The sequence below is a fragment of the Mirounga leonina genome, unplaced genomic scaffold (assembly GCF_011800145.1).
Source record: "Mirounga leonina isolate KUSES-001 unplaced genomic scaffold, KU_Mleo_1.0 Mir_174, whole genome shotgun sequence".
Lineage (NCBI taxonomy): Eukaryota > Metazoa > Chordata > Mammalia > Carnivora > Phocidae > Mirounga > Mirounga leonina.
The window spans coordinates 39,160,311-39,186,696 of NW_023270451.1; the positions used below are offsets into that span (position 1 = coordinate 39,160,311).

The following is a 26,386-nucleotide window of genomic DNA, read 5'->3' on the forward strand; positions in this document are numbered from 1 at the left end:
TCATAGTTTCTAATACATATACAGAAATATGTACTGATGTAAATGTATGTCTATAGTATATATTTCCTAGCAATGCTCACGAAAGGGCTTGGGAGCAAAGACCTCACAACAGCAATGAGAAAATTCAAAGCTCAGATCTTGGCCTCTAAGTACCATTAAAGACCCAGAACTCCTGGGAGAAATGGTTGATTCTAGGACTAGATCAGGGAAAGTGTAAGACTGAGCCTAGAGCATCTTTTGGGCCAAGGAGTAAAGAAGTGTTCAAAGAATTAATGGGATATGTCAAAAAACAAAGGAGATTACAGGTCTCTCACTGGTCAAATTGAGGATGATTTGAACCTCAAAATAATGACAGTAATAGATTATAACCCAGTGAATAAAAACAGAATATTGGAGGCCACACTGATAGGAATAAATAAATGAAAGAACCAAAAAGCTTGGGGAGGAATGGCATTTTTATACTTTCAAAGTATCTCCTCAAAATATTCTTATTAATAACAAAGGCGAAAAGAGTCATTGTAGTAGCTCAGCAGACACCACCTTAACCAGGTGATCAAACTGAACACCTCAGGTAATGGGACAAGCTGAAATTGTACACAACCTGAGAGGTGCAATGTGAAAACCATGGCATCACTTCCGCAATAATCCTGCCAAAGATGCTTAATCTGAATCCAATCACAAGAAAACATCAGCTAAATCTGCATTGAGGAATTTCTACAAAATAACTAGCTGTAATCTTTAATAGTGTGAAGGTCTTGAAAGTCAAGAAAAGACTGTGGAAGTGTTCCAGGATGAAGGAGACTAAAGAAATAAGAGTAAGGCTAAATAAATAAAAGAAATATGAGTAAGGCAACAATAACTCTAAACTGGATCTTTTTCTTTTAAAGACACTGGGACATTTGGCAAAACATGAACAGAATCTAAGGATTAGATAAACGTCCTGATTTTGGTGATTGTACTGTGGTTATGTAGGAGAATGTATTTGTAGGAAATAAAGTATTTGGGTGATGGGGTATCAGGTCTGCAATACAGTCAGTCTCTTATTCTGTATTTGTAAATCTTCAATACGTTTCAAAATAAGTAAATTGATTTTTTTTTTTTTTAAGTAAGCTCTGCACCCAACGTGGGACTTGAACTCATGATCCTGAGATCAAGAGTTGCATGCTCTACTGCCAGAGCCAGCCAGGGGCCCCATATATATATATACATACTAGGTTTAAATAAACTTGGGAGTAGAGATTACTTAAAAACTTTAAACTACGTTGTAGCAATGTTGTAGCAGTTATTCCCAGTGCTCCTGTAGATTCCACTGTACTCAAAATCCAAAGATGTGAGCAAGAACAATGGCCAATCATCTTAAACCACCAGGGACAAACCTGTAATCCGACAAAGTCATACTTATTGCCTCCTGGCAACCAAGGAGACTGCGAACCAGAGCAACAGTAGGGTGCCTCACCATACAAAGGAAAAGACAACTGTAAGATTTGTGAGCTAAGTAGATTTTAGGTACAATTTTATAAGCTCAAAGCAAAGCAGAGCTGTGTGTAAGGGCACCAACATCGGATCTGGACTGAGAAGTGGATGTAGGATCGTGTTTCCTTGGAAACTACAAAATTAAGAAAAATACGGAATGTTTTTTTCAGGAACGCCTTATCGAAAGCTCTGTACCTGGGAAGAAATTGATACTGCTTCTCTGTGTCAAAGTGTCTTAGCTCCTCCAGGCAAGAGTGGTATGTTTCATTCTTACTGATACAATTTCAAACAGCGGCGTGTACGTGGACTTTAAAGAACTAGCTTTCTCAGAGTGTAAGAATGTAGTGTTTATCCAAAGATGGGGTTATGATACTTTTCAGTTGCAGGATGTCCTTGAAGGAAACACTCTTTCCTGTTTACCTTATAACTGGCTTTATCTGTTATCCACCTGATGAATGGCGGCGCGGATTTTTTCTTTCTCAACAGTACAAATGAAAAATACAACTCGGTCTCTCAAACCGCAACTATTCCTCCCCTCCAGGGCCTTGCTGAAAATCTAAATTTCCTTAACCTGCTCTCCTCTCATTCCGGACCTCAGGCTTTCCTTGAAGCCCGAAGCCCTGCCCCACGCGAAAACGCGCCTTTTCCTCCACGTTAACCATTCAAGGACTCCGCTTTCCCAAGCCCAACTCAGTGAGAGCGGGGGGGCCGCCCCGCTCTTCTCAAATCCTATTGGGTAAAACCTACGCCTCTCATCCCAGGGCAGGACAAGGGGGGGGGCGCGAGAAAATGACGTCACGGTAGCAGGGAGGGACCTTCGGTTGCTTTGGGCTCTCCGTCCGCTGAGGGTGCTGACTGAAGACCGTTCCGTGGGCGACGCCGTCGCAATGACCATTTGTCAGTTCTTCCTTCAAGGCCGGTGCCGCTTTGGAGACCGGTGCTGGAACGAACATCCCGGCGCCGGGGGTGCGGGCGGAGGACGGCAGCAACAGCCCTCAGGTGACGTTCTCCTCCATCCTCCGCCGCTAGTGGAGCAGGGGAAGGCCTGGCGCCAGGGCCGTCGGGCTGAGAACTGGCGTCCGGCGTAGGGCCCGCCGCTCGGCGCAGCGCGGCGGCGCATCAGTCAGGTGACGCTGACGTGCTCTCGTTGTCCTCTTTTCGGCCCCGCCCACCGGGCCCGGCACAGGTTTTCTACAATGCTCCTCTCCGCTGTGTAGGCATTTGGCTGTTTGTGGTTGAGGGGATGGAGACAGGGACTTGGCCTTTGGTACTAATGCGAAACAATGAGTTTTTAGGTCAGAAGTACGTGTCAAAACTACCTTGTCTGTGGGTGGTAATGGTGCGGAGAATTGGTGTAGCTCGACCCAGACGCCTCCTTGCTTTACTACCCTTCAGCGTACTGTTTTTTTTCCGTTGATACCCTAAATATAATTGTTACTAAACTTTTTTCGAGAGAAGGGCTAGCAGCTGGGATCAAAGCCTGGATGCTTAACGTTGGGGAAGTAGCAGACGCCTTTGGAAAATCTAATAGAGCTGCAAAGCTCTACCTTAGGCGAATGTACATGCTCATAACATTGGAGGTAAAACTGGATGGGTGGGTTGCCCAGTTAAGAACTCTGAGTTGTGGGGCGCCTGGGTGGCTCAGTCGTTAAGCGGCTGCCTTCGGCTCAGGTTGTGATCCCAGGGTCCTGGGATCGAGCCCCAGAGCCCCACATCGGGCTCCCTGCTCGGCGGGAAGCCTGCTTCTCCCTCTCCCACTCCCCCTGCTTGTGTTCCTTCTCTCGCTGTGTCTGTCAAAGAAATAAAATCTTTTAAAAATAAATAAACCTATTTTAAAAAAAAAAACAACTCTGAGCTGTGAGGGAAGGGGGTGTGGAGGACCGCGTTGACCTACTTCCTGGGTCTAAGTCATTGTCAAAGTTTTTGGAATACTTAAGCCAATTGTAGATGATGTGAAAGGACTGTGTTCAAGGAGAGGAGGGATCAGAAATGAAACCCAACACAAGGTTTTAAAGGTCAGATGAATAGTTAGGTCTTTATTAGGATTGAAACTTAGTCCTTAAAAGTATCTTAAGATGCTGACCCCCTCCCTTTCCTTCCCTTCCCTTCCCTCTTTTAGGACTGTTCATCTGACCCTTAATCTGTGTTGCATATTGGTTTCACGTCTGATCCCTCTTCTTGAAGACAGTCCTTTTGCATCACCCCCAATTAGTCCTGTGAAATATTCCAAACCAAAAATTAGGACTCGGGGTCTGATATTTGTGAGTGTATTTCCTGGAAAAACGTTACTTAATATTTGACATTCTGTGGAGACTCACTATAGACGTAGTAATTAGAAAATAAATATTGAATGGGTTGATGGATGAAGAAAGCATAAATAAAACTCATCAAGTAAACAGTATTAATCTCCCAGAAACGAATGTTTCTATAATTAATAAGTGAAGGCCAAAAGCTATATAGAAAAGAAAGAATGAACTTCTTCAGTTGTGTCATTCCCCCAAAGGATTTGGAACTTCAGAAAAATAAAATACCACTAACCCTTAAATAAGGGATCTGGCCCAGCAATCTGTTCCCTTTTCTCTTTGGTTTTATTAAGTAGTTTTAAAGTTGTGAGATGAATTTTCATGAAGGAATAGATCTCCCATCATTCCAGTTTTTAATATATTTCATGGCATATCTCTTAATTCAGTCAGAAACAAGGCAAATTATCTTGGCCCCAACTAGGAAGTGATGAGTAAATGAGGTAGTTTAAGTGACAAAATTTTTTATTTTTTTTTTACTTTATTTAAGATTTTATTTATTTATTTATTTATTTATTTATTTATTTATTATTTATTTATTTATTTATTTATTTGACAGAGAGCACAAGCAGGGGGAGCAGCAGGCAGAGGAAGAGGGAGAAGCAGGCTCCCTGCTTAGCAGGGAACCTGATGCGGGCTTGATGCGGGGCTCAATCCCAGGACCCTGGGATCATGATCTGAGCCAAAGGCAGACGCTTAACCGACTGAGCCACCCAGGCACCCCAAGATTTTTTAAAATACAGATACAGGGGAAGAGAGTCCTGTTGGCTTATTGTGATAATTATGAAATAGTAGAATCTGCTGATAATAGAACTGAATACATTTTATTCACATGTAAATTATAACCTCCCTGTGAAAGATAGGTGGGTAGATCTTGTTTTCCCAGAGGTAAGACTGAGTCAAATAGATTTAGGCATCTATTCAAGGACAGAGGGTAGAATCTAATTTTTTATATTCAACAAACTTTTTAGTACATTGTCCATTTTTCGAACATTACCGTTATATAGGGCCCAGTAGGAGAGCAAAGAATGATAAAGACAGCTTTTTATCCTGCAGGAGCTTATGATTTAGGATACATCCTAAATCTACTATCAAGGGATTGTTTACTTAATAAGGTTATATCAGCTGAACTTACTAATATATCATTTTTCTATGGATTTGCAGTCCTCTCAATCTTGTTAAACAAAAAATGCCATTAGACCATTACATGATTTGTTGGTTACAAGTAACTACAAATAAGTAAAAAATGAAGAGTTTTGTGATTTAAAATGAGTGGAAATGTGGTGCTTGTTGAATCTTTACATAATGTCTGCACATAGTAAGATAATATAATGAAATTTTTAGAGATTTAAAAGAGGAATTGCCAATAAAATCGTTTTATTGTTTATTTTCAGGTAGTTACAGACGTGGATGGAATACCACCAGCCAAAGATATTCCAGCGTTATCCAGCCATCCAGCTTCTCCAAATCAACACCATGGGGGGGCAGCAGAGATCAAGAAAAGTCATCTTTCAGTTCCTTCGATTCTGGAGCTTCAACTAGCAGGAACAGAGGGTTTGGATTGTCCCAGAATCCATTTGCTTCACCCAGCTCTGATGGGCAGAAAGATGATAAGAAACTTCTGTAAGTTGAAGCCTTCAGAGAAATTACTACCCATTTGCTTATTTTTTTCAAAAGTACCTACAATATTTTCTTTAAAAAAGAAGTGATACATTATTAAAAAATCAGAATAAGCAAAAAGAAGAAAATGCACCCATGATCCTATCACTCAGAGATAACCACTATTTTGCATATGTCAGAGTATACTTTATTTCAATTAAAAATATGTCACCTTTCCATACCAGCACAGTGACTTCTCAGGGCTAATTATGCTTTTTCCATTTTTCTATTGATAACACTATATTGTGAATATCTTCCTAAGGTAGTTTTGCTTAAGTTTGTTGTATAATATTAGTTCTTTACAAAGTATGAGGTAATTTAAAGCAGTTTGTACTTTTGGTGGTCACTTACAGCAGCTGGTATATTTCTTCCTAAAACTTTTGGTTCAGCTACTCCATTGAAACTGGTTTCATTTGATTTCCTTCACTACTGTGAAGATTCCCTATTATTTCCTGATCATGGTAGAATGTGTGACTGGTGTCCCTGGTTTTCTGTAACTGTTGCCTCAGGTCCCAGGACAGAACTTAAAAGTCATTAGTCTTTTATTTCCCATAATAAATTAGAATGAGTGGAAAAGATTTTGAGCCATGTATCATATACAATTGATTTTTTTTTAAAAGGTAAAAGAGCAAAAAAAGCCCTCGTTCCTATATTTGATGTTGTAAAAATCCTGAATTTAATACAATATCTCTGTGGTAGCTATCATTTTATTAATTATAGCATTCTGGATGGGGGAGGGAAACATTGAATTTAGAGTCAAATCTATCCACCGCTTTGCCAATAAATTAACTATATGGGCATGGGTCTGTTGTCCCCTTTTGCAAACATGAGAATTAGACAAAATGATCTCTAAAGTCCTACCCAGTTTAAAAATTTTATGGTTCTATATTGCGTGGTGCTTTCTGTCTTTTTCCAGTTAAATGATCATTGATGTTTATGATAATGAACAAAGAAAGATTAAAGTTAGTATTGTACATTTTATTTTAGTTCTTTAAAATATGTATAGTTTAATAGTTTCACTTACCAAATCTATTGACTAATAGTTTAGTTTACTGGAAAACCAAAACTGTGAACTTCTTTGATACTGTAATAGTTAAAATCATGAAATATAGTTCTTAGTTCATAAATTCTGCTTTAAAGAATAGTCTTCAGGGGCGCCTGGGTGGCTCAGCTGGTTAAGTGGCTGCCTTCGGCTCAGATTATGATCCCAGGATCCTGGGGTCAAGCCCTGCATCGGGCTCCCTGCTCAGCAGAGAACCTGCTTCTCCCTCTCCCTCTGCTTGCCTCTCTGCCTACTTGTGCTCTCTATCTCTCTGTCAAATAAAGTCTTAAAAAAAAAATAGTCTTCAGAAAATACAATGGAAAAAATCTAGGGGCGCCTGTGGCTCAGTGCGTTAAGCATCCAACTCTTGATTTCAGCTCAGGTCGTGATCTCAGGGTCCTAAGATTGAGCCCCGTGTCAGGCTCCACCCTCAGCGAGGAGTCTGCTTCTCCCTCTCCCTCTCCATCTGCATCTCCCTTTGTACGTGTACTCTCTCTCTAAACTAAATAAAATCTTTTTTAAAAAATATATATATAATTATATATTTACTACAATTTAAAATTTCAGTCATTGAAAATTATAAACAATAAATTTTAATAAGCAAATGAAAAAGATCCTTTGCTCTTTTTTTTCCCCCAGGGAAGGAATTATAAAAGATATGGAAATTTGGGAATCATCAGGGCAGTGGATGTTTTCTGTTTATTCGCCAATGAAAAAGAAACCTAATATTTCAGGTAATTGAGAAATTGTATGTTTTTAAAATATGTTTTATAACTCTTATTTTCTAAAACCAAGACCATGCCAAGTAAACTAACCACACACTTAGCTACAGCTAGGAAAGTTTGGACATTGTTTGAAGTATCCCAGTATTCTGGCAGAACTTCATAATTCAGAATAAAGATTAGAAGATACAGTTCTTTTTTTTTTTTTTTTTTAGAAGATACAGTTCTTTTAAGATACGTAGTTCTCATGAGAAAATACTGAAATCAGCACCCACCACAATTCCAATTCTGTAAGCCCTCGAAGAGTCTCTGCTTTCTTGGTTGCCTATAGGTACAACTTCAGAACCTCTTAGCTGCCTGCAGTGAATAGAAGATTCACACATTCTATTTGCCATTAAGGCCTTGGCTGCCTGATTCTGTTCTCCCTTTCTTCCCTATATATTCTTCTAAAGATCGTTATTTTTCATAAGGCATGCTGAGATCTATCCTGGAGATAATGTGTGAAGGTAAAGAGCTTTAGCTGGGCTACAGGGATAGCATTTTTTTAGAACGCCCTTTTCCCTTCTGTTTTCTTTGGTCCATAGTCCCTAAGCCCTTTCTGAGCTGAAACCTAGAGCACCACATTTTCTAATCCCACTTTGGATGGTCCTGGGCCTCTGCCCTATTGAGTAAACAGCAAGTACCTAGCAGATGAGAACCCTTGCAATCCCTCAGAACTCTGGGATCCCTGCTCTGTCTCAGCTCTACCTGCTCATTCCTGTGAGCATTGGTGTCACACCAGTCCTAAGTTACTTATTCACTCAATCATTCAAGAAAATACTTACAGAATTTCTTTTGTGCCAGGCCCTATTCTAAGCTCTAAGGATATAGTGATGAGCAAGACAGATAAGGTCCCTCCCTTAACAGAGCTTATGTTCTTGAGGGAGACCGTAAGTAATACAAATAAATAAGATAATTTCACTAGTGGGGTTTTTTTTTTTAAGATTTATTTATTTATTCCAGAGGGAGAGAGAGACAGAGTGCACAAGCCAGGGGAGTGGCAGAGGGAGAGAAAAAGGGGGGAGCAGACTCCCTGCTGAGCGGGGAGCCCAACACAGGGCTCTGTCCCACAACCCATGAGATTAAGACCTGAGCTGAAACCAAGAGTTAGACACTTAGCCAACTGAACCACTCAGGCTCCCCTAAGAAATAATATTTTTAGTATCTGAATATTCCATGTAATGTTTCGGACATACTTATACTAAAGTATTTGTTATATATCTGAAATTCAAGTTTAACTGGGCATCCTGTATTATTATTTGCTATATCTGGCAATCCTATTCCTGAGACCCTTTTAAAGGCTCAAAATTCAATTTTCATAATAGTACTAAGACATTAATTGCCATTTTCACTCTGTTGACATTTGCAGTGTTGTTGCAAAAACATTGATGAGTAAAACTCCTTGTATCTTAGCATGAGTCAAGGCAGAGGCAACCTACTGTACTAGCAGACTATAGTAGTCAATACAAAAAAAAATTTTTTTTTAAGTTTTATTTATTTAAGTAATCTCTATAACCAGTGTGGGGCTCAAATTCACAACCCCGAGTCAAGAGTCACATGCTCTTCTGACCGAGCCAGCCAGGCACCCCAATAAAAAAAAATTTTTTAATGCCATTTTTCACTTAAAATTTTTGATAAAGAGGTAAAAATACTGATTTTATTAATTTTGACCCTTGAGGGCACACCTTTTTGATCTGTGTGACAAAAATGGGAAGTGCACAGAAAGTGCTTCTGCCACATACTCACATCTGATGGTTATCTGGAGGGAAGGCACTGAAGTTATCATTTGAGTTGTGAACTGAACTAGCCACTTTTCTCACAGACAATTTTTACTTAAAAGAATGACTGATCACTGTGGTTATCTAGACTTAGGTATTTGGCAACATTTCCTAAAAAAACTAATGAAGTGAGCCTGTCACTTAAAAGAAAACAACTGATTGTTTATTGCCAGTGACAAAATTCAAGCTTTCAAGTGAAAATTATGCATGGCTGAAAAATCCATCCTAAGTGCAAGATAAACCACTGGATTTAATATAATAGTACAAAAGGTTAATTAATATGGTTTGCGTTTGCATTATAGCTAACCTTTAAGAAACTACAACCTATCAAGTTTTGATGTAGTGTCAAAGAAAAATATCCACAATTACGTGAAAAAGCTATTTAAGTCCTCCATTTCCAAATACTTATCTGTGTTAGAACAGACTTTCTTCATATACTTCAGGCAATATATTGCAACAGATTGAATGTAGAAGCAGATATAATAATCCAGCAGTCTTCTATTAAAGTCAAACATTGAAAAAACTTACAAATAGACCCTCCATCAGCAAAAAGCTGATGACTCGCTGAAAGTTCAGAAGAGGGTTAACATTTTTTAGCAATAAAATATTTTTAAATTAAGGTATATAAAAAAAAATTTACAAACATAAGACAATGCTGCTCATCTCACTAAATTTTTACTTTTTGCTTTGAAAAATAGTCTTTTCATTTATGTTGATATGTAATTGGTTCCTTTTTTTTTAAGATTTATTTATTTATTTGAGAGAGAGAGAGTACATGTAGGGGGAGGGGCAGAGGAAGAGGGAGAGAGAGAGAATCTCAAGTAGACTCCAAGCCCAGCGTGGAGCCCAACACAGGGCTCTATCCCACGACCCGGAGATCACAACCTGAGCCGAAATGAAGAGTTGGACGCTCAAAACGGACTGTACCACCAAGGCGCCCCTGGTTTCTTATTTTTATGTGAATTAACAAATAATGTTCTATATATTTTTTTTTAAAGATTTTATTTATTTATTTGAGAGAGAGAGAATGAGGGAGAGCACATGAGAGTGGGGAGGGTCAGAGGGAGAAGCAGACTCCCTGCCGAGCAGGGAGCCCGATGCGGGACTTGATCCCGGGACTCCAGGATCATGACCTGAGCCGAAGGCAGTCGTTTAACCAACTGAGCCACCCAGGCGCCTTATGTTCTATATTTCTTATTTTTCATTTTAAATATAGTAAATATTGATATATATAACCTATGTAAGCAGAAGCTTTTTGGGATTGTTTAATGATTTTTAAGAACCTATTTGGGTCTTGAGACTAAAAAGGTGGAGAACTGCTGTCCTTATTTTTTTTTTTAAGATTTATTTATTTGAGAGAGAGTGTGAGAGAGAGAGAGACAGATCAAGAGCAGGGGGGAGAGATAGAGGGAGAAGCAGGTTCCCTGCTGAACAGGGAGCCCAATGTGGGGCTCGATCCCAGGAGCCTGGGATCATGACCTGAGCCAAAGGCAGACACTTAACCTCCTGAGCTGCCCAGGTACCCAACTGCTGTCCTTAGACTTCATTTTAACCTCCTGAGCTGCCCAAGTACCCAACTGCTGTCCTTAGACTTCAATTATAATGAATGAACTTTTCCTATGCATCTAAAATGATACTACTTTCATACCACCCTTGAGAGAATTGAGAAAATACTCACTCACATAATTTTCCGTGTCCTGTGGTTCAGAGGAGGCTGGAAGGAGGAGAAAGTAACTAGAGGGACAGTTTCCTTTAGCTAGAGTGGTTATCCATTCTTAGGAGATAGTACTGAAGCTGATGCTAAGTGAAAAGAAGGTGTCACAGGAATATTTGGGGAAAACATTCCTGACAATAGGAGTAACTAGTGCATACACCCTTATAGGAACAAGGTTGGCAAGTTTGAGGACTAGTGAGGCCTGAACCACTGGAGGAGAGTGAACGAGGGAAAGCGTCATAGGACGTAAGGTCATGGAGTCAGCCAGGAGCCAGGTCATGTTGGGCCTAATTGTACTAGGTAGCCATGTGGAGCTTTAAGCAGGAGAAGGACATGATCTGATTAGAAAAAACTCACTTGGACTGTTGTATGAAAAGAAATGGTGTGTAGGGAGTGGTAGGGGGTGGGAAGCAAAATAGAGGCAAGGAGATGAGTTAGGGGACAAATGCTCGTGACTGACTGGGTTATAGTTACTAGCAGTGGAGACAGAATTGGTTAAATCCATTTGGAGTTAGAACTGGCAGGATGCTGATTAATTAGATGTGAGGAAAGAGAAAGGCAAGGGGATTCCTAGGTTTTTTGGCCTGAACAGTTAATAAAGATGGCATAAAGATAAGTTGTTAGAAGAATCCAAGGTTCTAATTTGAACATTTAGTCTTATATTTATTCTGGGGTGTAGGGGTCCATGGAGTTAATGATATCTGGGTTACAAGTAATTCTCTGTAGAAAATATCCTGAACATTCTGAACTTTCTTAAAAAGTTTTCCTAATTATAAATTTATGGCTGTTGTCATAGAAAACTTGAAAAACACAGAAATATGTAAATAAAATAAAGATCACCTGATCTCATAGAGATAACAACTATAACATTTTAGAGTCTTTCAGAATACACACACACAACCATATTTCCTGTATACATATAAATATATGAAATTAGAATCGTAATCTAGTTTTGTATCCTACTTTGTTTTCAGTTGGTCTCTACTAAAAATACTAGAATGATCATCTTCATACATTAAACTCTTTGTTTATATGTCTAATTAATGCCTGAGGTTAAATCCTAGAAATTCTATTAAGGACAGAAGGTGTGAACATATTTAAGGCATTTAACGCTTATTGACAGTTGTTCTCCCAGAAAAATACCTTTTTAATTCCCTTAAAGGCAATTTAGGAGAATATCCATTTTACCACACCCTTAATAACAATAAATACCATCCATTTTTAATTTTTGCCATTAAATAAAGCATTGGGTGTTTATTATCTTTGCCCATATTAACTTATTTTTCTTAATGATTTGTAAGTACTATTTATACATTGACATTAGCTCTTCTCCTGTCATATATGTTGCAGTCACGGTTTTCTCAGTTTACCATTTGCCTTTTAATTTTGCCTATTATAGTTTCTGGCATACTGAATATTTTTTAGACCAGTTTGAATGTATATGTGGTCAACCCTTTCTTTTCTTTGTTATCCCTTCCAGTCCATTTATCTTTAGAAAATTTCCCCCTTTGAAAATCACATATCCAATTATATTTTATTCTAATTTTATACTTTGTTCAACATTAGAGTATAGGCTTTGAAATTTTTCCTTATGATTATGAAAATTTTCTTATCAACATCGGCATATTTTCTTGTCTAGCACTTCTAGCTTTACTATACTATTAAAAGTATTGGTATTTATTTTAAAGATTCCAATTGATTCCTCACTTCAGGTTTTACAGACATTTCACCAGAGGAGTTGAGGCTTGAATACCATAACTTCTTAACCAGCAATAACTTACAGAGTTATGTAAGTTTGTTTCCTATTCATCTACCTTGATACCAGATTAGCTGTTAATTACTGTCTTCTCTGTTTATAGTGGCTTGCTTGTATGTTGGCAAAGTGGATGAGGTCTATAATTTTTCTCAAGACAAGGCTATTGTTATTTTTATTTCTAAATTACTTTCTTTGAAATTGGTTGGTTATCTAAAATGGTAATAATATATTTTGACTATATAACTAGGAATGTCACTATTTTTATTACAAATTATCCAGCGATCAGTCCAAAAAATTCAGACCCTTTCATCATTTGACATTTATGGAACGTCTCTTAGGTGCAAACACCATGATGAATGCTAGAAAAACAAAGTGAAAAAAGACACAGTCTATTTATACATATTAACATTCTCATGTATCAGATGTCAAAAAATAAAAAAGCTGGGCTTGAATAAGTTTGGTGCCTAAAGGAAATGACATAAACTGTATTTTTGTGTTGTCTACAGTCATGATCAAACATTTCAACTACTACACATGTTTGCCTCCCATCCCGATATAACCCTCTCTCTGCTGCCACATACTTGAGATTCTGAACCAGGTGACACCAGGAGTTGGAGAACAGGGAGGGAGCTACAGCTGGAACATCTTGGGCAAATTGTACAAGTTATGGGCCATAAAAATGTCTTATCAACTTTTTGTGATTTTGACAAACCACGTGAAGTTGTTGGAGAAACAAACTTAAACACTCAAAATTGACTCATTTTTTTCTGTCTTCTCTCTTCAGCTAAATTCCCTCCAACAGTTAATAAATCAATGGAGAAACAGAATAAATGAATTGAAGAGTCTAAATACATCAACTAACATAGCCTTGGTGAGTATTGGAGAGTTTTCTATGGAAGTATCTTATCTGTTGCTTTTTTGCAGAGAATTTCACTTTGGATTTGGAAAGCAAAACTAAAATCCTCTGTCAGGAATTATGATACACACATTCTCAATACTGTATCATCTTTTAAAGTCCTGAAATTGCTTTCTCTCTGATCCTTAGTCAGAAAAGCACAGATAACTTTGCTTTCCTAAAACTATTTTTAGGGTAAAGTTTTTTACTTCAGTGGTCTAGTTTTGAAAATATTACATAAATTCAAGTATATAAGGTTATCAGCATTTACAAAGAAATTGCTCTGAAAAATGATCTGAATATACATTTAGACTAATGTATACTTTTGTGACTGAAAAACACTCACCATATGTTCCCTGACTTATATAGAAATGCCTTTAGTAGATATATACCCATTTGTCTCCACAGATACAGGGTCCTGACTGTAGCATATTCATTATCTCTGTCAATAAAGATACAATGTTTTGGGGCACCTGGGTGGCTCAGTCGTTAAGCGTCTGCCTTCGGCTCAGGTCATGATCCCAGAGTCCTGGGATCGAGCCCCGCATCTGGCTCCCTGCTCGGCGGGAAGCCTGCTTCTCCCTCTCCCACTCCCCCTGCTTGTGTTCCCTCTCTCGCTGTGTCTCTGTCAAATAAATAAATAAAATCTTTAAAAAAAAAAAAATTAAAAAGAAAAATAAAGATACAATGTTTTATTCCCATAAAAACTTAAGAACCTTATTTTGAAATAAGATATTTACAGTTTCTCAGGTGATGTTTCTACTTTCTGAAAAGGATATAAGAGTTGTGGTTGCCTAACTTAGTAAATGACTATGTGACCATTCCAGCACCCCACCCCTTTCTTAAATATGTATTTCCTAAACAGTTAGACTCTTGGGTAAGCTCATTTCTTCACTGTTTAGTTGTTATGATGCCATTAATTTTAGTAGGACTTCTTGGAAGTATTCTTCCTGTGTGAGAGGTGGCCCACCATCACCACTGCTAATGCAGAAGGGATAACTGAGTCCAAAGAACTGCAGAACTTCCCTTGGGGTTAGAACTTCCTTACTCTTTGCCAGCTGCCTAGGGTCCCCTCCATAGATGAGGGTCTTGGACAGTCCACCCACAAGGGGCTTAGCATGTATCAGTAGTTCATTCTTTATGCCAAGTAGTTCATTCTTTGTTCTTTTAATCCGGTGTATGTATATGTTTATCTATTTACCCGTTAATGAATATTACACTAAGGGAGAGAAGCTAGAAAAACATCAAAAAAAAAGTACATACTATGTGATTTCATTTATATCAAAAACTAAAGAAAACAAACTTCATCAGGGCGCCTGGGTGGCTCAGTTAAGTGTCTGATTCTTGATTTCAGCTCAGGTCATGATCTCAGGGTGGAGATTGGGCCCTGCATTGTCTCTGTGCTCAGTGCAGAGTCTGCTTCATATTCTCTCTCCCTCTCCCTCCTGCTCACTCTCTCTCTCAAATAAATAAATTTTTAAAAATCTTTGGGGGCGGGACGCCTGGGTGGCTCAGTTGGTTAAGCGACTGCCTTCGGCTCAGGTCATGATCCTGGAGTCCCGGGACCGAGTCCCGCATCGGGCTCTCTGCTCAGCAGGGAGTCTGCTTCTCCCTCTGACCCTCCCCCCTCTCATGCTCTATCTCATTCTCTCTCTCAAATAAATAAATAAAAAGAAAAAAAAAATCTTTGGGGGCGCCTGGCTGGCTCAGTCATTGGGGTCTGCCTTTGGCTCGAGTCATGATCCCAAGGTCCTGGGATCGAGCCCCGCATCGGGCTCCCTGCTACGCGGGAAGCCTGCTTCTCCCTCCCCCACTCCCCCTGCTTGTGTTCCCTCTCTCGCTGTCTCTCTCTCTGTGTCAAATAAATAAATAAATAATCTTCAAAAAAAATAAAATAAATAAAAATCTTTGGAAAAAAGAAAATAAACCTCATCTATAGTGATAGGAAGGAGATGAGTGGCTCACTGTACCTAGGGTTTGGGAGAGGCTTGACTGAGAAGGAACACAAAGGATCTTTTAGGGGTAATGGAAATGTTTTAAATCTTGATTGTGGTGGTAGCTATTAAGTTTGTCAGAACTCATTGAAATCCATATGTATGTGTGATGGATGCATTTTATTGCATACAAACCATACCTCAATGAAATTGATTTTTGAAAAATGCTATTGAGGCTTCCAAATGAGAGAAATTTGTATCTGTTTGAGTTGATTAGGAAAAGGTTCTTGGAGGTAAGGAGTAAGGGAAAGTTCCTCAAAAGGGAGATTAAAGGGGCACCTGGGTGGCTCAGTCAGTTGGGCGTCTGCCTTTGGCTCAGGTCATGATCTCAGGATCCTGGGATCGAGCCCCACATCGGGCTCCCTGCTCAGCGGGGAGTCTGCAACTTCCTCTGCCCCTAACCCCCCGCTCGTGCTTTTTCTCTCAAATAAATAAATAAAATCTTAAAAAAAAAAGAAAGGGAGATTAAGATTTCACTATGCAGAGATGAAAGACATTTCTAGAGTAGAACATAGCAAGAACAAAGTATTCTCAGGGAATAGGAAATGTTTACTAGATTTTAATAGTAAGCTTTTAATGTAATTGTGAATCAACTTCAGTTCAAGTATTAGAGTAAGCAGATTGGGTAGCCTCTAAAGGCCTTTTACGTGAAATCTAGGGGTTTTTTTAAGGTTTTTTTTTTTTTTTTTTTTGACAGAGAGCAAGAGCAGGAACACGAGCAGGGGGGGTGGGAGAAGGAGAAGCAGGCTTCCTACAGAGCAGGGAGCCCGATGCGGGGCTCGATCCCAGGACCCTGGGATCATGACCTGAGCTAAAGGCAGATGCTTAACAACTGAGCCACCCAGGTGCCCCGAAATCTAGGTTTCTTGATAATGAACCTATAGACAATGAAATGTATTATTAAAATTTTTTTTCATTTTAATACATATTCATTGAAGAAATTTAGAAAATATTTTAGAAGCATAAATAAAATTAAAATCACCCATAATTCATCAGCCAGTTGCTCTTACCTCATTGAGATTGGTCCATCTTTTTCTGTGCATATTCATATTATGGGCATTTTTCTATGTTAAACATATTTTTAAGTGTACGGGTTTTTTTTTGTTTTTTCTGTTTTTAAGATTTTATTTATTTGTCAGAGACAGAGACAGAGAGCACAACTAGGAGAGCAGCAGAGGGAGAAGCAGGCTCCCCACTGAGCAGGGAGCCTGATGTGGAGCTCGATCAGGACTCTGGGATCATGACCTGAGCCGAAGGCAGCCGCTTAACTGACTGAGCCACCCAGGTGCCCCTAAGAATACGTTTTTAAAATTGAATTTAGCTGTAAAGTATATAGAAAAGGTAATTGAGAATTATTCATCAATTACTTTATTATTTGCCTACTTTTTTTTTTTTTTAAAGCTCTCAGCTGTAAAGGATGGAGTAAATCAAGCAGCACCTGCATTTGGATTTGGCAGTACACAAGCAGTAACATTTGGATCACCAGGTAAATGATAAAGTAATGCAAGACTTCGTCAATTTTAGAAACATAGGATTTTAGAGGTTTTATTTTATTTTATTTTATTTTATTTTATTTTATTTTAAAGATTTTATTCATTTATTTGACAGAGAGAGAGAGAGAACAAGTAGGCAGAGAGGCAGGCAGAGGGAGAGGGAGAAGCAGGCTTCCTGCTGAGCAGGGAGCCCAATGCGGGGCTTGATCCCAGGACCCCGGGATCATGACCTGAGCTGAAGGCAGCAGCTTAACCGACTGAGCCACCCAGGTGCTCTAGGATTTTAGAGGTTTTAGATCATAAAGTCTGAAGGTGTGTTAAGTGGCATTTTATTTTTTTTAATATTTTTATTTTTTAAAATTTAGATTCATTTAGTTAACATACAGTGTATTATTAGTTTCAGAGGTAGAGTTCAGTGATTCATCAGTTGCATACAACACCCAGTGCTCATTACATCACATGCCCTCCTTAATGCCCATCACCCAGTTACCCCATCCCCCTGACCCCCTCCCCTCCAGCAACCCTCAGTTTGTTTCCTATGATTAAGATTCTCTTATGGTTTGTCTCCCTCTGATTTCATTGTTTTATTTTTCCCTCCCTTCCACTATGCTCCTCTGTTTTGTTTCTTAAATTCCACATATGAGTGAAATCATGATAATTGTCTTTCTCTGATTGACTTTTTTTTTTGATTGACTTATTTCACTTAGCATAATACCCTCTAGTTCCATCCATGTCATTGCAAATGGCAAGATTTCTTTTTTTTTTTTGATGGCTGAATAATAGTCCATCTTCTTTATCCATTCATCTGTCAATGGACATCTGGGCTCTTTCATAGTTTGGCTATTGTGGACTTTGCTGCTATAAACATTGGAGTGCATGTGCCCCTTCGAATCCCTGTGTTTGTATCCTTTGGATAAATACCTAGTTGTGCAGTTGCTGGGTCATAGGATAGCTCTGTTTTTAACTTTTGAGGAACCTCCATATTGTTGTCCAGAGTGGCTGCACCAGTTTGCATTCCCACCAACAGTGTAAGAGGGTTCCCCTTTCTCCACATCCTCGCCAACGTTTGTCATTTCCTGTCTTATTAATTTTAGCCATTCTAACTGGTGTAAGGTGGTATCTCAATGTGGTTTTGATCTGTATTTCCCTGATGGCAAGTGATGTGGAGCATTTATTCATATGTCTGTTAGCCATTTGTATGTCCTCTTTGCAGAAATGTCTGTTCATGTCTTCTGCCCATTTCTTGATTGGATTATTTGTTCTTTGGGTGTTGAGTTTGATAAGTTCTTTATAGATTTTAACTACTAGCCTTTTTTCTGATAAGACATTTGCAAGTATCTTCTCCCATTCTGTCAGTTGTCTTTTGGTTTTGTTGACTGTTTCCTTTGCTGTGCAAATCTTTTTATCTTGATGGAGTCCCAATAGTTCGTTTTTGCCTTCGATTCCCTTGCCTTTGGAGACGTGTCTAGCAAGAAGTTTCTGTGGCCAAGGTCACAGAGGTTGCTGCATGTGTTTTCCTTTAGGATTTTGATGGATTCCTGTGTCACATTTAGGTCTTTCATCCATTTTCAGTCTATTTTTGTGTATGGTGTAAGGAAATGGTCCAGTTTCATTCTTCTGCATGTGGCTGTCCAATTTTCCAAGACCATCTGTTGAAGAGACTGTCTTTTTTCCATTGGATACTCTTCCTACTTTGTCAAAGATTAGTTGACCATAGATTTGAGGGCCCATTTCTGGGTTTTCTATTCTGTTCCATTGATCTGTGTGTCTGTTTTGTTCCTTTGGCTATTCAGGGTCTTTTCTGGTTCCATACAATTTTTAGAGTTATTTGTTCCAATTCTGTGAAAAAAGTTGATGGTCTTTTGATAAGGATTGCATTAAATATATAGATTACTCTAGGTAGCATAGACATTTTAACAATATTTGTTCTTCCAATCCATGCTCATGGAACATTTTTCCATTTCTTTGTGTCTTCCTCAATTTCTTTCATGAGTATTCTATAGTTTTCTGAGTACAGATCCTTTGCCTCTTTGGTTAGGTTTACTCCTAGGTGTGTCATGGTTTTTGGTGCATTTGTAAGTGGGATTGACTCCTTAATTTCTCTTTCTTGTGTCTCATTGTTAGTATATAGAAATACAGCTGATTTCTGTGCATTGATTTTATATCCTGCCACTTTGCTGAGTTCCTGTATGAGTTCTAGAAGTTTTGGGGTTGAGTCTTCTGGGTTTGCCACATAGAGTATCATGTCATCTGCAAAGAGTGAGAGTTTAACTTCTTTTTTGCTGATTCAGATGCCTTTTATTTCTTTTTGTTATCTTATTTCTGGAGCTAGGACTTCTTTGTTGAATAATAGTGGTGATAGCAGACAGCCCTGTCATGTTCCTGACCTTAGGGGAAAAGCTCTCAGTTTTTCCCCATTGAGAATGATATTCACTGTGGGTTTTTCATAGATGGCTTTTATGATATTGAGGTATGTTCCATCTATCCCTACACTGTGAAGAGTTTTAATCAAGAGAGGATGCTGTACTTTGTTAGATGCTTTTTCTGCATCTATTGAGAGGATCATATGGTTCTTGTCCTTTATTTTATTAATGTACTGTATCACATTGATTGATTTGTGGATGTTGAACCACGCTGGCAGCCCAGGAAAAAATCCCACTCAGTCATGGTGAATAATCCTTTTAATGTACTGTTGGATCCTATTGGCTAGTATCTTGGTGAGAATTTTTACATCCATGCTCACTGGGGATATTGATCTGTAATTCTCCTTTTTGGTGGGGTCAGGGTATTGCTGGCCTCACAGAAAGCATTTGGAAGTTTTCCTTCCATTTCTATTTTTTGAAACAGCTTCAGAAAATAGGTATTCATTCTTCTTTAAATGTTTGGTAGAAAAAAAATAATAATAAAAAATAAAAAATAAATGTTTGCTAGAATTCCCCTGGGAAGCCATCCGGCCCTGGACTCTTGTTTGTTGGGAGATTTTGGTGACTGCTTCAATTTCCTTGCTGGTTATGGGTCTGTTTAGGTTTTTATTTTTCCTGTTTCAGTTTTGGTAGTTTATGGGTCTCTAGGAATGCATCCATTTCTTCCAGGTTGCCTAATTTGTTGGCATATAGTTGCTCATAATATGTTCTTATAATTGTTTGTATTTCTTTGGTGTTGGTTGTGATCTCCCCTCTTTCGTTCATGATTTTATTTATTTGGGTCCTTTCTCTTTTCTTTTTGGTAAGTCTGGCCAGGAGTTTATTGATCTTATTAATTCTTTCAAAGAACCAGCTCATAGTTTCATTGATCTGTTCTATTATTTTGGTTTCTATTTCATTGATTTCTGCTCTAATCTTTATTAATTTTCTTCTTCTGCTGGGTTTAGGCTTTGTTTGCTGTTTTTTCTCCAGCTCCTTTAGATGTAAGGTTAAGTTCTCTATTTGGGACCTTTCTTGTTTCTTGAGAAAGGCCTGTATTGCTATATACTTTCATGTTAGGACTGCCTTTGGTGCATCCCAAAGGTTTTGAACAGTTGTGTTTTCCTTTTCATTTGTTTCCGTGAGTTTTTTTAAATTCTTCTTTGGTTTCCTAGTTGACCCATTCATTCTTTAGTAGGATGCTCTTTAGCCTCCATGTGTTTGAGTTCTTTCTGACTTTCCTCTTGTGGTTGAGTTCTAGTTTCAAAGCACTGTAGTCCAAAAATATGCAGGGAATGATCCCAATCTTTTGGTACCAGTTAAGACCTGATTTGTGACCCAGGATGTGATCTATTCTGGAGAATGTTCCATGTGCACTAGAGAAGAATGTGTATTCTGTTGCTTTGGGATGGAATGTTCTGACTATATCTGTGAAGTCCATCTGGTCCAGTGTGTCACTTAAAGCACTTATTTCCTTGTTGATATTCTGCTCAGATGATCTGTCCATTACAGTGAGTGGGGTGTTAAAGTCCCCTACTCTTATTGTATTATTGTTGATATGTTTCTTTAATTTTGTTATTAATTGGTTTATGTATAAATGGCTGCTCCCATGTTAGGGGCATAAATAGTTACAATTGTTAGGTCTTCTTGTTGGATGGACCCTTTAATTATGATATAGTGTCCTTCCTTATCTCTTATTTCAGTCTTTGGTTTAAAATCTAATTTGTTTGATATAAGGATTGACACCCCAGCTTTCTTTTGATGTCCATTAGCATGATAAATGGTTTTCCACCCCCTCACTTTCAATCAGGAGGTGTCTTTGGGTCTAAAATGAATCTCTTGCAGACAGCATATGGATGGGTCTTGCTTTTTTAACAATCTGATACCCTGTGTCTTTTGATTGAGGCATTTAGTCCATTTACATTCAGAGTAACTATTGAAAAATATGAATTTAGTGCCGTTTTATTACCTATAAAGTCACTGTTTCTATATATTGTCTCTGTTCCTTTCTGGTCTTTGTTACTTTGGGGCTCTCAATTTGCCTAAAGGATCCTCTTCAATATTTCTTGCAGGGCTGGTTTAGTGATCACAAATTCTTTTAGTTTCTGTTTGTCCTGGAAGCTCTTTATCTCTCCTTCTATTCTGAATGATAGCCTTATCGGATAAAGTATTCTTGGCTGTATATTTTTCTCAGTTAGCACCCTGAATATATCATGCCAGTCCTGTCTGGCCTGCCAGGTCTCTGTGGCTAGGTCTGCTGCCACTCAAATGTTTCTACCCTCTTAGGTTAAGGACCTCTTGTCCTGAGTTGCTTTCAGGATTTTCTCTTTGTCTCTGAAGTTTGCAAGCTTCACTACTATATGTCGAAGTGTTGACCTATTTTTATTGATATTGAGGGGGGTTCTCTGTGCCTCCTGGACTTGAATGCCTGTTTCCTTCCCCAGATTAGGGAAGTTCTCCGCTATAATTTGCTCCAGTATACCTTCTGCCCCCCTCTCTCTCTTTCCTCTTCTGGGATCCCAATTATTCTAATATTGTTTCACTTTATGGTATCACTTATCTCTCGACTTCTCTCGTGATCCAGTAGTTGTTTATCTCTCTTTTTCTCAGCTTCTTTAGTCTCCATCATTTTGTCTTCTATATCACTAATTATCTCTTCTGACTCATTTATCCTAATAGTTAGAGCCTCCATTTTTTATTGCATTCTTTGATAGCCTTTTTGATTTCGACTCGATTGGATTTTAGTTCTTTTATTTCTCCAGAAAGGGACTCTCTAGTGTCGTCTATGCTTTTTTTCAAGCCCAACTAGTGTCTCTGTAATCGTTATTCTGAACTCTAGTTCCGACATTTTACTTATATCCATAGTAATTAGGTCCCTGGCAGTCAGTACTGCCTCTTGTTCTCTTTTTTGAGGTGAGTTTTTCTGTCTTGTCATTCTGTCCATAGAGGAATAGATGAATGAGAGAACAAAAGGCTAAAATAGCAACAACAACCCCAGAGAAATATACAGTGAACAAATCGGAAGAGGCCAGAAACTGAAAAGAAAATTAAAAAGAGAAAGAGAGAATATAATTAGACAAATGAACAGAACAGAGCAATACAAGAGATCCTGGGTGTATTTTGGTCTGTTTGTTAGAAAACTAGATCCTAAAGTTGTAAAGAACGAAAAACTTATGTATATACAAAAATAAAATTAAATACAGTGAAAGGATAGAATGTAACTGTAAAAATGAAAATTAAAAAAGACTTAAAAGAATTGATAAAATAAGAAATTGGTTGAAAAGGAAAAGGGAAAAAAAGTTAAATTGAAAGACTGTAGGGCGCCTGGGTGGCTCAGTTAAGTGTCTGCCTTTGGCTCAGGTCATGACCCCAGCATCCTGGGCTCGAGCCTCACATCAGGCTCCCTGCTCTGCAGGAAGCCTGCTTTTTCCTCTGCCTGCCCCTCCCCCTGCTTGTGCACTCTCTCTCTCTCTCTTTCTGTCAAATAAATAAATAAAGTATTTTTTTAAAAAATTGAAAGACTGAAGAATCATGATAAAATACCACAAATACTATATACTATTTTCCCCTAGCGCTGAAGTTTTGCAGTTCTCTGTGATCAGTAAACTTGGTCATAGCCGGATGTTCTTGGTGATCTTCTGGGGGAAGGGCCGATTGCACTGATTCTCATGTGTCTTTGTCCTGGGTGGAATTGCACTGCCCTTGCCAGGGGGCCGTGCTAAGTGCAAGCACTCCAGATTGCTCTATGTGGCTTTTGTTCCCTGACGGCTTTCCATGCTGCGTTAGAGGATGAGAATCAAAATGGCGGTCTCCCCCCAGTCTCTAACCCTGGAGCTGAAGGCTCACACCCCCCGCTCCTTAGTGCACCCTCAGGGAAAAGCTGTCTCCCTGATCTCTGTCAGCACTCTGTGCTCACCCAGCCTGTGACCAAGTGTTTGTATCTCAGGCACGCAACTCTGTTTCAAGTCTCCAAACCCTGCAGACTCCTGCAGCTCACACCTGCACCCCTCCTCCCTGGGGGAAAAAGGAGGGTCTCGCAACAGTTCTCCCACTTGCTGGGCCCCTGCTCAGAAAATGGTTGCCCGACCACACCACAGTTCGCATTTTATGGGAACACTAAGCAGAAAGCCCACTCCTGAGCTCGCTGTTTGCAGCCAGCTTCCTGGCTCTGATGCTTGGGAACTCTGCCACACACAGGCCCCCCTGGTCTTCCTTTGCCCTCTGGGATCCTGAGATCACACTGTCCCACCTAGGATTCTGCCCTGCTTCACCACCTGAGCGCCTTTCAGGCAGGGATGTCCCTCACCTGAGCAGACTTCTGCAAGTTCCCACTTTGCGCTCCGCTGCTGTATTACTTTCTGGTAGCTGGCTTGCAGAGGCTCCCCCCCACCCCCCAAGGTTTATCTTTGGATACATCACCTCGGATTCACCTCTCTGCATCTCCTACCTTGCAGAAAGTGGTCGCTTTTCTATTTGTAGAATTGCAGCAATTTTTTTCTTAGATCTCCAGTTGAGTTCACAGGTGTTCAGAATGATTTTTATAGCTATCTAGCTGAATTCCAGGGACCAGAGAAAACTAAGGTCTCCTACTCCTCCACCATCTTCCTCCCTCTCTTTAAGTGATTTTTAAATCATCCTTGCAGATTCTCCTACCTTCTATAACGGAGCTTCAAAGAATTTGGCTCATCAGTCATTTGTAAAATAGGGGTCAGACTGGACATGTTTTTTTGAAAGACCCTATGGCTCAGGCTTTCAAAGTATATTTTAGGAATGGGTTTTCAAAAGTTTTATAGGAATACATAATAGCTATGGTAGCAGCACCTTGAGGACCTTATTCTGACTGTGTATAATAGTATAGTATTCTCAAGTGACAATACTGCGTCACTTTGTTGTTGTTTTTTTTTAGTTTAAAAGAAAAATTGTTTTAAGTTAGGATACGAGGTAACCCAGTGGTTCTCAGGGACAAAAAGGCAAATTAGGACTGAGGAGTTTGAATGGTCATAAAAAGTATAAAAATAAAAATGGCAACTCAGGAAAAATTTTAGCCAAAAACTAGAGATGTCAATCATTAGAGTAGGATTTCATCAGATTCATCTTAGTTGAGAGCTGGAAGGGGCTTGAGAATCACTCCATTTATACAGGAGAAAACTGAGATGAAGTGACCACTCTACATTTGCTTAAACGAATATAGCTAAGGAAAGAGTTACTTCTTTGATAATGGATGTAGCTGATTTATTTGGAGTTGAGGCAGAAAGTGAAAGTCTACCCCCTAATCCGAGAGGTTTCTCAAAGCTGTCTCCATGAGTGAGGATGATAAATGAGATCAGTACAGCAGAAAGGACAACAGGGTTTAGCGGGTTTGTTCTAGCTTCTTATTTTCACTTTTCCTTCCACCCAATAAGCTTCTCAACATTCAAATGTGGCAGAAATAAGAAAAAAAGGGAGGGGTGGTTAATATGGCTACATTTTCTGACTATAACAGGTTATTTTTTCCTTTTTCTGGTTTTTGTAGGTTTTGCAGTGAATAACAGCAGCAGTGCTAATGCTCAGAATTTTAGTTTTAAACCAAGCTCTGGATTTGCCTCTGCCCCTTCTGGAAGTCCTCCTGTGTTCGGGAATACTCCAGCATTTGGAGCTGCATCCTCTGCCAGTTCTGCCATCACTACTTCTGTTCCAACGTTTGGATTTGGGAAGCCTGCAGTCACATCTGCTGCTTCATTTTCTTTTAAAAGTCCTGCAGCTTCTGGTTTTGGATCACCTGGATTTTCAGGATTTCCAGCTTCCATGGCAGCAGGCTCTTTTGGAGCTCCAGGGGCCCCAGCCTTTGGAAGTGGCACTTCTGTGGCTGGTTTTGGTAGTCTAGGCTCACATTCTCACACTGCTTTTTCCAAGTCATCTAGTGACACCTTTGGAAATAGTAGCATATCCACCTCTCTCCCAGTCTCAAATGGCAGCACCACCACAGATAATGAATTATTCACACCCAGGGATCAATTAACAGCAGAAGAACTAGAACAATTTCAGTCCAAGAAATTTACTCTGGGAAAAATTCCTTTAAAGCCACCACCTGCAGAACTTCTAAATATTTGAAAGGACAATTTTAAATACAGAAAAGAACAGCTCTTAAAATTGTTTTGAGTGGTTTGTATAAAATTGCTTTGAGTAGTTCAAATATATACGTATGTATGTATATATGTACATATATACTAATAAGGAATATAAGCTTTCATTAATAACTTTAGGGATCTTGAAATTCAATATTTTTTTCTAAGTAAAGCATAAAAAATACTCGCAAGAGGTTTTTTTTTTTACTTATGAATGGAAGTGAAAAAAACTGTCAGTGTGCACTGAATAAAGTGCATTTCCATCTATATAACTTTACTATATAACTTTACCCTTTAAAGGTTTACCTTTAAACTTTTTTTTTTTTTTTTTTTTTTTTAGGAAGGAGATCATTTCTAAAGCCATTAGGGGAAAAAATGCTTAAGTATTTAGCTTACTTACCAAATAAACATCAGTAGCATGACTATCCTTCATGTTAAAGAAAATTCTGTTAGAGATAACAGTTTTTAAACTTCTTTTTATTTTTCAGACCTACAAAAGGCATTTTCCCTTCATAATTTTGTTACCCTCCAATTTTGACTCTCTCATGGACCACCATTTGAGTTTTCAACAATTTTAGACTGATTTTTTTTTTTTTTAAGATTTTATTTATTCATTTGAGACACAGAGATACAGAGAGAGAGAGAGCATGAGCAGTGGGAGAGGCAGAGGGAGAGGAAGAAGCAGACTCCCTGCTGAGTCAGGAGCCCGATGTGGGACTCGATCCCAGGACCCTGGGATCATGACCTGAGCCGAAGGCAGACGCTTAACCATCTGAGCCACCCAGGCGCCCTTTAGACTGATTTTTATCAGGGCCTAACTTTTGTATAAATTCTATTTATTCCTCATATTATCCCATCAAGTTGGCAGATTTTAAGAGGAATGGAAATTGTGGTCTCACATGAATAAATAGTGTATGTGGTGGGGTCAGGATTCACCAGCTCTGGTGAGCTTCTATTAGAATTCTCAGACATGTTTCGATTTCCCTGGGCCCTCAGATAGAAAGAGTAATATCTT

The 26,386-nt window shown here is 39.0% G+C and overlaps 1 protein-coding gene across 4 annotated transcripts; it reads left to right on the forward strand.

Annotated features, from left to right (window-relative positions):
- The first annotated feature begins 1,902 nt into the window (after window positions 1-1,902).
- Window positions 1,903-26,004, forward strand: NUP42 (nucleoporin 42). 4 transcript variants are annotated; one of them, XM_035020735.1, is made up of 7 exons: window positions 1,903-2,472; window positions 5,168-5,396; window positions 7,114-7,208; window positions 12,440-12,516; window positions 13,268-13,354; window positions 16,774-16,858; window positions 24,780-26,004. In XM_035020735.1, the coding sequence occupies exons 1-7, from the start codon at window positions 2,361-2,363 to the stop codon at window positions 25,355-25,357; spliced, it is 1,263 nt and encodes a 420-aa protein (XP_034876626.1). In that variant the 5' UTR covers window positions 1,903-2,360; the 3' UTR covers window positions 25,358-26,004. The 4 variants fall into 4 exon arrangements, with proteins under 4 accessions (XP_034876626.1, XP_034876628.1, XP_034876629.1 ...); XM_035020737.1 differs by lacking the exon at window positions 1,903-2,472 and adding an exon at window positions 2,623-2,686; XM_035020738.1 differs by lacking the exons at window positions 1,903-2,472; window positions 7,114-7,208 and adding an exon at window positions 2,623-2,686.
- The last annotated feature ends 382 nt before the right edge of the window (window positions 26,005-26,386 follow it).

Excerpts from the sequence above, each read along its gene's own strand:
- NUP42 (XM_035020735.1), top strand. The coding sequence starts at position 2,361 with ATGACCATTTGTCAGTTCTTCCTTCAAGGCCGGTGCCGCTTTGGAGAC. Across the intron at positions 2,473-5,167 it reads ACGGCAGCAACAGCCCTCAG|GTAGTTACAGACGTGGATGG; the intron begins GTGACGTTCTCC and ends GTTTATTTTCAG. Across the intron at positions 7,209-12,439 it reads AAAGAAACCTAATATTTCAG|GTTTTACAGACATTTCACCA; the intron begins GTAATTGAGAAA and ends TCCTCACTTCAG.